This window comes from Salarias fasciatus, chromosome 18, assembly GCF_902148845.1.
Source record: "Salarias fasciatus chromosome 18, fSalaFa1.1, whole genome shotgun sequence".
Taxonomy (NCBI): domain Eukaryota; kingdom Metazoa; phylum Chordata; class Actinopteri; order Blenniiformes; family Blenniidae; genus Salarias; species Salarias fasciatus.
Window position 1 is genome coordinate 14,459,391 of NC_043762.1, and position 12,592 is coordinate 14,471,982.

General features: G+C 43.1%; 1 protein-coding gene across 4 annotated transcripts; it reads right to left on the reverse strand.

Moving 5' to 3' along the window:
* Nucleotides 1-205: 205 nt before the first annotated feature.
* On the reverse strand, nucleotides 206-12,211 carry LOC115405626 (uncharacterized). Of its 4 annotated transcripts, XM_030115256.1 has the most exons (9): nucleotides 11,043-12,211; nucleotides 6,122-6,249; nucleotides 4,918-5,236; nucleotides 4,024-4,098; nucleotides 3,809-3,883; nucleotides 3,574-3,648; nucleotides 3,359-3,433; nucleotides 2,105-2,201; nucleotides 206-583 (listed from the first exon to the last, which is right to left on the reverse strand). In XM_030115256.1, the coding sequence occupies exons 1-9, from the start codon at nucleotides 11,352-11,354 to the stop codon at nucleotides 408-410; spliced, it is 1,332 nt and encodes a 443-aa protein (XP_029971116.1). In that variant the 5' UTR covers nucleotides 11,355-12,211; the 3' UTR covers nucleotides 206-407. The 4 variants fall into 4 exon arrangements, with proteins under 4 accessions (XP_029971116.1, XP_029971117.1, XP_029971118.1 ...); XM_030115257.1 differs by lacking the exon at nucleotides 3,574-3,648; XM_030115258.1 differs by lacking the exons at nucleotides 3,574-3,648; nucleotides 3,809-3,883.
* Between the last annotated feature and the right edge of the window lie 381 nt (nucleotides 12,212-12,592).

Consider the following 12,592-nt stretch of genomic DNA (forward strand, 5'->3'; position numbering starts at 1 on the left):
TTGTAGCTGCTTCTTTTGTTACTGTTCCTTTGTGGGGATTGGATTGGATTCTCGCCACACAACCACATAAGAAAAAGTGAAATCATACAGACTGCAGCAAGCACACTTAATTCAACTGATATTTTATCAATAAGCAATCCATTCATTGGATTTAAATTTTATACAGTAAGATTAGTAAGACTATTACCAATCAGGGCCCTGACTGCCATGGCCAAGGCCCTGTTCTGAATAATTCATTTAACGAATGAAATATCAAATGAGCTGTGTAATTAATATCAAAATAATAAAAATAATCATTGTGGTGTATTTTAAATAACGAGGCGCAGCAGACGTTTAACCTTTTATGTCCACCACGGGAACACACACATACAGCCACTTAACAGAGAACCTACTTCCTAACACGTGCTTCATGATTCAGGTGGACAAAGGTAAGACATGGGGCATCCACGTGGGACAGGGCCAAATTTAGATGGAACCAGCTCTATTTCAGACCAGTCATCCAATACAAGAGTAATGAGGGGCTGGGGTTGCTCCTCACGTAGCTTGGGTCCAGCCGCCATCAGATCAGGGTCAGGAAATGGTCCTAAAAAAAACAAGATACATAAAGCCCGTACTTATTTGTGCTTCTATTTTGGGGAAAATGTAATTACATTGGGCCATGATTATATGAGGGGGGCCCAAAAGAAAGCGGACAGTGGTTATAACTTTTTATGTTTTTATTTTCACATTTAATCAAAACTGTCACCTTCAAAGTACTCTCCTTCGGCTTGAATACAGCGCTGCAGCCGGAATTTCCATTGCTCAAAACAGTCGGCATACTCCTGCGAAATGATCCCTTTAAGGGCTTCCTTCGATTTTTTTTGCACCTCTTCCACGTCATCAAATCTCCACCCCTTCAGTTCCTTGTTTATTCTTGGGAAGAGAAAGAAGTCGCACGGGGCTAAATCGGGGGAATATGCCGGATGGGGCAGCAGGGCCATGCCGTTTTTCATCAGGAACTGTTTTACGCGCAGAGCCCTGTGCGCCGTCGCGTTGTCATGATGGAGCCACCAGTCCCCGCTCTCCCACAGCGCCGGCCGCTTCAGCCTGACCGCCTCCCGGAGCCGCCGCAGCACTTCCAGGTAAAAGTCCTGGTTGACGGTTTGCCCCGGCGGTACAAACTCGCTGTGGACCATCCCTTTGATGTCGAAAAAGCAGATCAGCATGGTCTTAATCGCTGATCTGACCTGACGCGCTTTCTTCGGCCGTGGTGATCCCTGATGGCGCCCTTGGGTGGGCTGCTGCTTGGTCTCCGGATCATAACCACAGCACCATATCTCGTCCCCGGTGATGATCTTCTCAAACAGCCCTCCATCGTCCTCCAGCTGCCTTTTCAGCTCCTGGCACATGTCCACGCGAGCCTGTTTCTGCTCCGTGGTTAAGAGGCGTGGGACAATTTTGGCAGCGACCCGCCTCAAGCCCAAATCCTCATGAAGGATCCTCTGGCAGGAGCTCCAGGAGATTCCTGTCAAATGCTCGATCTCATCGATGGTCCTGCGTCGACCTGCCATGACCACAGCTTCGATTTTGCTGACATTTTCCTCTGTGCGGGAGGTGGAGGGTCGGCTGGAGCGAGGCGAGTCTTCGATGGACATCTGACCACTCTTAAAGCGCCCATACCACTCGAAGACCTGTGTTCTCCCCAGAGCCTCATCTTTGTACGCGGTCTGGATCGTGGTGAGTGTTTCTGTTGCCGTTTTTCCCAGTAGAAAACAAAATCTGATGCTAGTGCGCTGGTCTCGCTCATCAACGGGTTCCGCCATTTTGGGATTTTTCGAAGAAGGGAGCGGGACTGTAATAACATAAACACTGTGTGTGAGCTGCCTGTGTGTCTTTGGGAGGTGAAATTTTTCACAGTTATGCTTAAGGCTATGCTATAGCGACATATAAGGGCCAAAAGTCTGAAATCATTCTTGGGGTGATTTTTTTTTTTTTTTATAACCACAGTCCAGTTTCTTTTGGGTCCCCCCTCGTATTTTGGGGAAAATGTAATTACATTGGGCCATGACTATACAGAGGCATTACCATTTAGCTGTAGCAAAAGTGAAACACTGAATATTATTACCTGCATAAGCCTGGTACAATGTGGACAGAAGACCACTCTTGCCAGCTGTTGTTGGCTTTCGCACCACCACATCTCTCACAGGTTCTGAATGAATTCCCTGAAATGAAGAGTGAAATGTGTTCATTTTTGCAAGAATTGTAGTAGTACACAGTCTATGTGTGTGTGTTTTTTTAATCAATTTTATGAGACAAAACAAACAAGACAACATAAATACAAGATACAACCCACTCACCCTTACCTCCCACAAAAACTACACATGGTACAACAAAAATGTATGCGCATAGACCAATTCAGTTTACATTTTCAAAATGGATAAAGTACAGTGACTACCTGCCGCCCTATCAATGAGCCCACTGACTGATTACAAGATTGTAGACACCTGTGATGCTAATTAGTGGACACACCTTGGACTGACATGTCCCTTTGGTCACATCATTTTCTGTCTTCTCTAAAAGGTACCATCATTTTTGTCCAGGCCTGTTTCTTGAGTTTATTTTTTTATAAATCTGTTGAAGCATGGTTTAAAAGCAATGTCTGGCTTTAATTGGTTAAATGTCATAGAAGTTTTATTTATCACTACTTTTTGTGAGATTCAGGTCGTCTCTCTGATCACCATGAATGTTTCTTTCATTAAACGAAGGGTACAAACAATTTTGTCCACGTCTGTATATCTTTGGGACAATTGCTGCTTTTAATGACATGCATAAAGCTTCAAGGTTAAGTAATTTCAGACCCCCAAATTTATATTCAGTGTACAAGACCTTTTTCTTGATTTTTTTTCTGGCTTGCCATCTCAGACAAAGTCAAAGACATTCTATTAATAGACCTTAAAAAAGGTTGTGATTGAGTTGAAATTGAGCTGATGAAAAGGTAAATTAATTGGGGAATAATAAGGGAACTGATAATAGATATTTTCCCAGAAAATGTTAAGGATTTTCTTTTCCATACTTGTAAAATTCTATTTATCTTTCCCATTTCACTATCATAATTTACGAAACCAATTTCTTCCAGATTTGCTGGGATCACAACACCAAGTATTTTAGGCTGCCAATAATTTAACTGTATACAACTTTACTCCACTCTGACTCACTTAAACTGCAGTTAGAACTACTTTAGAAAATAGGTTTTATGTCACGGGAAGGGATGAAATGATGAATAAAGTTACTTGCACATGTGGGATATTGTCAATCTCACGGGCTTCTGATGCAGTGGTGCGTTCATGGACAGGACAGAAGTGGGGCACAGCAGACTCACCACATGTTCAGGGTTCCTCACAGGTTCATCTTCTTCAGATTTAATGGCAAAGGATGTGAACTCACTAGGACCGAGCTGGAAGGAAGGAAGGAAGAAGCATAGAACTTTAACACTACAGATGAGAACATTTATGGTAACAGTGTGCTGAATCTCACGGGCATCTGATGCAGTGCTGCGTTCATGGACAGGACAGAGGTGGGGCACAGCAGACTCACCACATGTTCAGGGTTCCTCACAGTTTCATCTTCTTCAGATTTAATGGCAAAGGATGTGACCTCACTAGGACCGAGCTGGAAGGAGGGAAAGCAGGAAGGAAGGAAGGAAGGAAGAAGGAAAGAACTTTAACACTACAGATGAGAGCATTTATGGTAACACGCTGCTGAATCTCACGGGCGTTTCATGCAGTGGTGCGTTCATGGACAGGGCAGAGGTGGGGCACAGCAGACTCACCACATGTTCAGGGTTCCTCACAGGCTCATCTTCTTCAGATTTAATGGAAAAGGATGTGACCTCACTAGGACCGAGCTGGAAGGAAAGAAGGAAGAAGGAAATAACTTTAACACTACAGATGAGAACATTTATGCTAACACGCTGCTGAATCTCACGGGCTTCTGATGCAGTGGTGCGTTCATGGACAGGACAGAAGTGGGGCACAGCAGACTCACCACATGTTCAGGGGTCCTCACAGGCTCATCTTCTTCAGATTTAATGGCAAAGGATGTGAACTCACTAGGACCGAGCTGGAAGGAGGGAAAGCAGGAAGGAAGGAAGAAGCAAAGAACTTTAACACTACAGATGAGAGCATTTACGCTAAAGGCCCGACCATGCTTCACATGTACGCGTTTCCGCGTCCGCTTTGGAAGGTCCGCGCACCACCGATGCGGACGCGCTTTCTCCCATGCTACATTTTGAGCTCAGCTGTACGCGTCTCGTGCAGGCGCGGTGATCCACGCAGCCTCGACAAGCTTTTCCGGCTCTACAGACTGTTTATCTGCTCCTTTAGTACGGATAATATAGAGAAAATTTAGCACATACATTGTCAGTACATTATCTTTAAGTATTAAAGTTTATTTAGCCCTTTTTTTCTGTTTCTGAATCGCGGGGGCGGCGCCGGAGCGATTAGTTACTTTTTTACTTCTGTCTGCAGACCTTCTCCTCCCTCCAGACAGTCTCTCTCTCTTTCCACCAGTTTTTCACTCTTTCCGTGTCTTTAAGTGGAGCCATCAGGCTGGAGCTCCGTCTACTTTCACTTTTACCGTCATGTTTTGTTTGCTATGGCGCTCTGGCGCATGCGTACACTTCCGCGACCTGCGCGCAATGCGCAACGCGGTCTCAAATTCTGGCTGCTGCGCGGACGTCCGCGGACCGGTCCGCGCGGACCCTAGCGGACAGGAATTCATGACGATTTTTACGTCACGCGGACCAACGCGCAACGCGCACCCACGCGGACATGTGAAGCATGGACGGGCCTTAACAGTGTGCTGAATCTCACAGCCGTCTGATGCAGTGCTCAGTGCTGCGTCCACAGACAGGATGGAGGAGGGTCACAGCAGACTCACCACAGGTACGGGGATCTCCGCAGGTTCGTCTGGTTCAGATTTGATGTACAGTGATGGGACGGCACCGGGCCTGAGCTGCACTGTGCCAGCCTCCGGTTCCGCCTTTACAAAACAGTCCTTTGTAAAGTGTTCGCTGCAGATGGTGATATCAGTCCAGCGGGACTCTTTAAGCTGCTGCCCGTTGACTTGTAGAACAAACTGGACCCACTCCAGCCTCCTTTCCGAGTCCTCTGGTAACTTCAGCTGCTGCGCACTCCGACGGTACGAGTCACAACCGACCACCGAGCACATGACGGACTCAGGTTTGCTCTCTCTGTCTCTTAAAGAGGCCAGACAGAAAAATGTGTATGAGCACAGAATTCTGCTGAACTTTTAACACTGTGATCTCTCACTTATGACAAATAATAAAACTGGATGAATTCATTCTGCTGTTTTATCTGAGCCTGAAATAACCATTGCTACCTTCATGAACAAATAATGACAAGAGTTTACACAAAATAAGTTATTCCTTTCTTTAAAATGGACTTTTCTCTGTTTCACCGAGTTAGTAAAATAGTTGTCAAAATTATTCATTGTCAAAAATCTTTTTTTTTAACACCAAGAAGATGGTCTTTCAATTAATTGTAAACCAAAATATTTTGCTTAAAGCTTATGCTTTGCTTTTCCAAACTGAGCAGTTTTGAACAAGAAATTTCAGAATTTATGAGATAATCAACTTCAACTTTGAACACATTTTTCCTAGTTAGAATGAAGTATTATTCATACAGTAAATGGTGATGCTTTACTTTTCTAAATGAATACAATTCTCTCAGACCTAAATGTCTTTTGCAAAGTAAAAATAAATGGCTCTGCTTGTTTGAACTGGCAAAATCAGGATTTTTATTTATTTTTTTGCTGCAATGCATCAAAACAAAGATCAAAAAGAAGGGGGTGTACAGCCCATTTCCAATCTGGCCCGACACACCTGAAGCTCGTCACCTGTGTGCTCTTAATGCATTTCCAAAACACCCTGCTCCCCCTAGAGGTCAAATTATAGAAATTACAAATGGCTCCTACAGGGGAGAAACCATCTGATCTTAATAAATATGAGTGTTTAATATTGCATTTGTGATTTTTGACCATTAAATAAAATAGTTAATAAAACACTTTTCAGTACATTATTCAGAAGTATTTGAGATAATGTGTATAAATTGCTCCTTGATACCTGGATACTGGAATCCTGGAAACACCGTCCTGTGCACTCAGGTCCTCCTCCGGCTCACTCTTCACTATTCCTCCTGCTCCTCCTTCCACCCTGGGACTGACATCTTTAAGATGCTCTGCTTTCTCTGTCTGGACACACACACACACACACACACACACACACACACACACACACACACACACACACACACACACACACACACACACACACACACACAGTCAGATCAATTATTACTCCCTTGATTTCCAACATACTGCAGTCATCATGTCCTCCAGAAATGGTTCCAGACAGTGTGTCTGAATGAGGAGGTCCAGGCTCCAGAAAGAAGTGCATACTGAAAGCACTGCGTGGACCACAATGCAGGAAATGAGGATGTGTTTGTGTCATCGATGTATGATCATATTGCTCAATAATTTAAGCCACTTAGATATTTTCATTTTTTAAATGCCAGATGCAATGATAGACTATTTTTGCCAGAAATGTTTCATGTAGCACTGAAATGTTGAACATTGATCAATAACAAACATGATATATGAAGACAATATAAATAATTGCAGGCGTGTCTAGTGTGCAGAAACTGTTCTAAACTCAGAAATATCCTATATCACCCATTCTGTGCCTACATTGTCTGATATGCTGTGTAATGGCTTAGTTTTTAATTAAAATTCTTTAAATTTAGTTGTAGACTGTTACAATTGTAACAACTTGAATACTTTGTCAATAAAAATTAACCTGTCAGGTTTAGACATCATCTGTTAAAAATATGAACTGTATTTTCAAAAATATTTTCTTAACACCTCTGAATACTGGTCGTTGTGGATATGACGGCATTTGCAGTCCAGTCCAACATTTCCCAACACTTTGAACTATGAACATGAAATAAAAATATTACATTTATAGTCTGTATTTTCACGTGTGAAACTAAATAAATAATTGCCATCTTCACATTTGCATAAATATTTAAATGAAATTAAAATGATGTCACTATGAACTGTGGAGGGGGTGTTAGTAAGTAGTTAGATTGTGGTACAGTTTTGAAGAAAAAATATTGAACGATAACAACACAATTAAAGTGAAATGACTGGGATAACGGGCCAAAATTATGTAAAAATTCATGGACTACTGTCAAAATCAAGGTATTTTTGACATTAAACATTTTTTAACATGATCACGTTTTCAAAAAAAGTTATTTAAAATAAAACATGTAAGGTAAATAAATGATCGATATGGTACGTCTCTGTTCTTACCTGTAACACGGTCGGCACAGCTGTTGTCTTTAATAAAGGTCTTCCTTTACACATTCGGAAATCATCCTTTGAAAAGTGTTCACTACAGACCCTGAGCGAATCTACGTTGGCGGCTGTCCCGATATCCTTGCCAAGAGCTACTAGCCACAGTTTTAGCCTTTCGGGGTCCTGGACAGGTAACTTGTGGAAAGTCACGGAACGGGATCTCCTCAGGCACCTGCTCTTCATTTGATTGAAGCACCCAGGATAGGCACACACTCGAACCAAGTTTTTAATTTGACTAATGATTTATCAAGTTTTTCTAACTTGGGAAACGCTAACCTCCTCCTCGTCAGGCTCACAGCAGAGTGTAAACAGCGGAACTTCTTCTACGCTTGCAATTTAGCACAGTAGTCCCTGAAAGCGCGCAAGCGTCTGCCTTGGTCTGCCGCGGCTTCCATAGTTCAAGGTGCGCGCGCAGACGTGCACTGCGGAAGTAAGATATAGCACTGTTTACGCTCGAAAAATGTACTAAATGACCTTGTTTCGAATTAATTATGGATGTTACCCGCTCAGGACACTTGGATTACAGCGGACGAGCAGTATGAGGGAAAATAGGCACGTTTTGTGGATTTCATGGACCTTTTTCTTTCGGGCTCTATCGGTCCCTGTTATATGGAAGTTTGTTGACAACGAAAATCCCCCCGGATCTCCGGCTGCGTCTGAGACATTTGCGACATAAACGGATTATCATCACCAAGGGCCCTGGACACAAACTTGTCATGGGCCCACGGCCACCATACAAACAGAGTGTGCGTCACACACATAACACTGGGCAATACACAACCACAAAAAAAAAAAAAAAAAAAAAAAAAAAACTCTGGCGCTGTCCACGACACTCGGCCCAATGATCCAAGGCCACCTAACAATAAAACACACCTCAAATAAAATAAACCAAAACTTACCTAAACTGCTGGCTTTTTCCTGGCCTTCCTCGAGGAAAAGTCCTGCTGCCACTGCCGTTATGAGTAGAACTATCATCTTGTCTGTTTTCTTGAGAAAAATGTTGAAATTGTTGGTATTTGCTGCACAAAAGCAGAATTTTTCTCCTCTTTTTCTTTCCTTAGGTTTCGTTTTTCCAAACCGCTGAGCGCCTGCTTCTCCATTTTGAAAACAAACGGTTGTGATGAAGCAGGGATGTGTTCCACATGGGTTTTCATATGTGTCAAAGGGGCCTGCATGTTTGGCATACAAGAATCGAGGACAGAAAAAAAGCCCAAAAAGTGCAGTAAATAATAATAATAATAATAATAACAATAATAATAATCAAGAGTTAACAAATGTATGGGAAACGCTCATAAGTGCAAACATAAAGCCCATTACATGTGGACCATTGTTGTTTACAACCACTTTTTATCGGTTCAACCCGGTTACAACAAGAGTAACAAGTTCACTTCTTCTCTTTTACTGAAAAAACGCTGCATCGCATCATTGAACATATTACCACGTCCTGCCAGCTTTTTCTCACAACATGCAGAGAGAGCCTGCACTTCAGGGGCCCTTCTTCTGTGGTGTCTGTGTAAAATAAGGTTGAACATGCAAACAGCACACCTAGTGGCATGAAGTGCAAATGCAGTCATGGCGTCGTATTGACTGTATGTAATGCATCACGTTGATGCAAGCCGGGTAGTCGTGGGGCCCCATTAGGTAGATTAGGGATTTTCGACACTCTGTCGTTGCAGCGTCTAGTGTAGCACTTTTAATTTGTCATTGAAATTGAGTGATGTCGGCCGTCCCTCGGGGCCCCGTGTGCTGCGCTCACTCCGCCTCGGATTTAAACAAACAAACAAAAATCCTCGGCAGTGGATTTCACCACAAGAGGGCCCGTGGGTTTTCATAACCTACCAACCCCACGTAAATTCCGCCTCTGCGTTGTACATACTTTTTTTGTTTTGTTTTGGACAAAAAAAAAAAAAATTAAAAGCCTGGCCGAGGGCCCCTATTGGCTCTTGGGCCCTGGGCACATGCCCACTTTGCCCGTGCAGTAATCCGTCTATGATTTGTATGGTGTCATTTTAGTGCCAAAATTCCGCGCGCAAAAAAATCATAAACGCGCACAGTTAAACCACTCTCTGTGCGCTTGCGATGCCTCTCCGCGCGCACGTGGTCTCTTTCTGCGCGCGCGCGGTCACTTTTTACGCGCGCGACATCACTTTTTGTTTGCGTGCGAGCTGTTTCTGCGCGCGCGGTGACATGTCTGATCTGTCTGCTCGCGCGGTGGTGTTGAGTTTTGGCACTCAGGGGGCGGGCTTTGAGTTGACGCCACTCAACCCCCTCTCCTTTGTGATTGGTTTCTCTAAACGTCTACTGTCTTCAAATGGGTCTATTACTTTTGTGACTTATGAAACTTATCAACATATCACCTGCTCAAAACAAAGGAAAAAAAAAAGCAAAAGTACTTCACTGATCCTGGCATAAAATCAAATGAAATCTGAGAGAGAGGGAAAAAGACAGAAAAAAAGGAGAAAAAATTAACTATAAATGTAGGATAGGTATAATTGAATAACAGATATAAACTAAATAACATAATTAGAGTTTAAATATTATTTTAAGACAGATATAATCAAATAACAAATATAAACTAACAGATATGAATTAGATAATTTACATATAAATCTAAGACAGATATACTTAAATAAATAACAGATATACACTAGCTGATACAAATTAAATGTAATAAAAAAAAATCTAAGACAGATTTATAATTAGATGAATAACAGATATACACTAACAGATATAAATCATATATAATTTACATATACATTTGAGACAGATAGCATTGATGGCTCCATGAAAACGTTTTTATTCATTATTTCTCCTCCCAGGAAACAGCCAGGTCTCCTCCACAGTAATCAAATCACTGTATGGAGGTTATGTTATGTGAATTTTACTCCTCAATTTTCCAATTCTGCCGCCAAACGATGACTACCCGCCCTACTTAACCTCTGATTGGCTCTGACCGGAAGACAGTAGACGTTTAGAGAAACCAATCACAAAGGAGAGGGGGGTTGAGTGGCGTCAACTCAAAGCCCGCCCCCTGAGTGCCAAAACTCAACACCACCGCGCGAGAAGACAGCTCAGACATGTCACCGCGTGCGCAGAAAGAGATCGCGCGCGCACAGAAAGTGATGTCGCGCACGTAGAAAGTGACCCCGCGTGCGCAGAAAGAGTCCACGCGCGCGCGGAGAGGCATCGCGAGCGCACAGAGAGTGGGTTAACTGTGCGCGATTTTGATTTTTTTGCGCGCGGAATTTTGGCACTAAAATGACGCCATAGATTTGCAAGTGCTGTTTTCAGGACACAGACCCCGGGGGGAGGGGAGGGACCGGCGAATCACCGCGCCAAGTAAAGTCTTTGTTTACCCCCACAGGCATTCTGAAAATCATTTGAGGTAAAAAAGTTGCATACTTCTGCATCTAACCCTAAGTCACCAAATGCTCCTTATCGTTGCGTAAACACGCGTTTGTGTAAATACAAAAAGCATCACTTATATACTCCACATAAGCCTATCACTCATTATATGGACCCCAGACGCAGCAACACAGTGATGTAAGGAAGAGCCATCAGCGTGTTTAGAGTTGAATCTGCAGTAAACTCAAAAGCATTTCATATTATGAGAAACGTGTTTTACTTACCAGAGCCTCGGGCTTTACTGTTTGTGGCCGGGGAAGGCCAACAGATGGGACGGCTGCATCGTTGAGAAAATATCTTTTAGAACCAGTCCTGTGCTCCGTTTTTTCAATAAAATCCTCCTTTACAAAATGGGCTGAGCAAATCATCAGGTTTTCCACGCGATGGTATGGTGTGTCGGGGTCCAGGTAGAGAGCTATCATCCAATTACGTAGGCGCTGCGGGTTGCGGGCTGGAAAACGATGAAAACTCACCGTTGTCCCGCGAGGTCTGGATTGAATATTGAAGCATGATGGGATAAGGCATCTCCGAGGCATGATGTTTTTCCTTTCACCAAAAAAGTCACTGGTTTGCAAAACGCACCGGGCACACTTTTATATGCTACTGCTCCTTCCAGCTGCTACAGCTGTGTGCTGGTATATCCTTCTGCTGAGTACTGCGCATGCGCAGGTCTGTGTGTACCAATATTAACGGGTCGAAAAGAAAACACGTATTTTAATTTTTTTTATAACCATTCGGATTTACTTCTCGTGCTAATACGCCATCCCTTGGGTGTAAGGAGTATTTTGTCCACTTTCGTCCGTCCAGCTTTGACTCCTACTGACCTCCAGCAATTGAGCCAAGCTAACTACGATGCTAACAGCTGGGAGCCAGTCACTGGGCAGAGACACAAAAAGGTATATTTGAGCTTTTGTCACTTTGTCAGTGATAGGGAAAGGGCGTGGGTCCAAAATCGTCGGATTCGTCACTTGACACGTAGTCCATTTCCAAAGTTTCTGGGATGAAAGGATTCTGCAGTGAAGTCCTGGCGTTTAGCCTGGACAAATCTCACCCAGGAACCGAAAGCAGGGCTCTTCTTGCTCGGGAAAACGTGGACACGATGTCCGGAGAGATATGCATTTGTACGTCCTGCACAAACACACGTATTCACCATACTGATGTTGCTGAAACTTTAGATAAAACCAGCTGACCCTGCTGTAGCATGCATGGTGTGCTAAACACAAACAACTAGCACGTGTGGCCGCTCATGGGAAAGTGTTCCAGCTTCCTAACCAGCTCAAAGTAATAATTCAAAGCGTATCTGGCCACTTCACAAATGCTTTCTACAGATAATACTCACAAGGATGAAAATACACCAGGGCGAAAACGTTTTAGAACCCACACGGCGTTTTCATTTACTTTTTCGTACCTTTCTGCCGCGTGTGTTTTCCACCGACACAAAAAATGTCAAAGATTGTCTATAGAGGAGTGAGCCCCCACTCTGCTCTAACCAAAACGATCGTTTGTGAAGATGTCTCACACTGATGGGCTTTTTAACAACTGTTACCATAAAATAAACTTACTTTTTATTCACTGTGAACTTATTTGTAACTTATCACTGTTGTGAAATTACTAATGTCTTTGACCCGAAGCCATGTTGCAAATATTCTCCAGGCTGTATAATGTCCTTTCCTTTTTTTATTTCTCTTCTGGTGTGTTGTTTATATTGTTCTGGAATCAGAGTAGATAAAAGATCATTCCAGATAATTATCGGAGCTGAATGTTGAACCAAAAG

What these genes read in the sequence shown, in the direction of transcription:
- LOC115405626 (XM_030115256.1), bottom strand. Translation starts at nt 11,354, where the DNA reads ATGCCTCGGAGATGCCTTATCCCATCATGCTTCAATATTCAATCCAGA. An exon ending in TCCAGGATTCCAGTATCCAG is followed by an intron (nt 5,237 to 6,121) that starts GTATCAAGGAGC and finishes GGCCTCTTTAAG; the next exon opens with AGACAGAGAGAGCAAACCTG. An exon ending in TGAGGACCCCTGAACATGTG is followed by an intron (nt 3,884 to 4,023) that starts GTGAGTCTGCTG and finishes CTTTCCTTCCAG; the next exon opens with CTCGGTCCTAGTGAGGTCAC.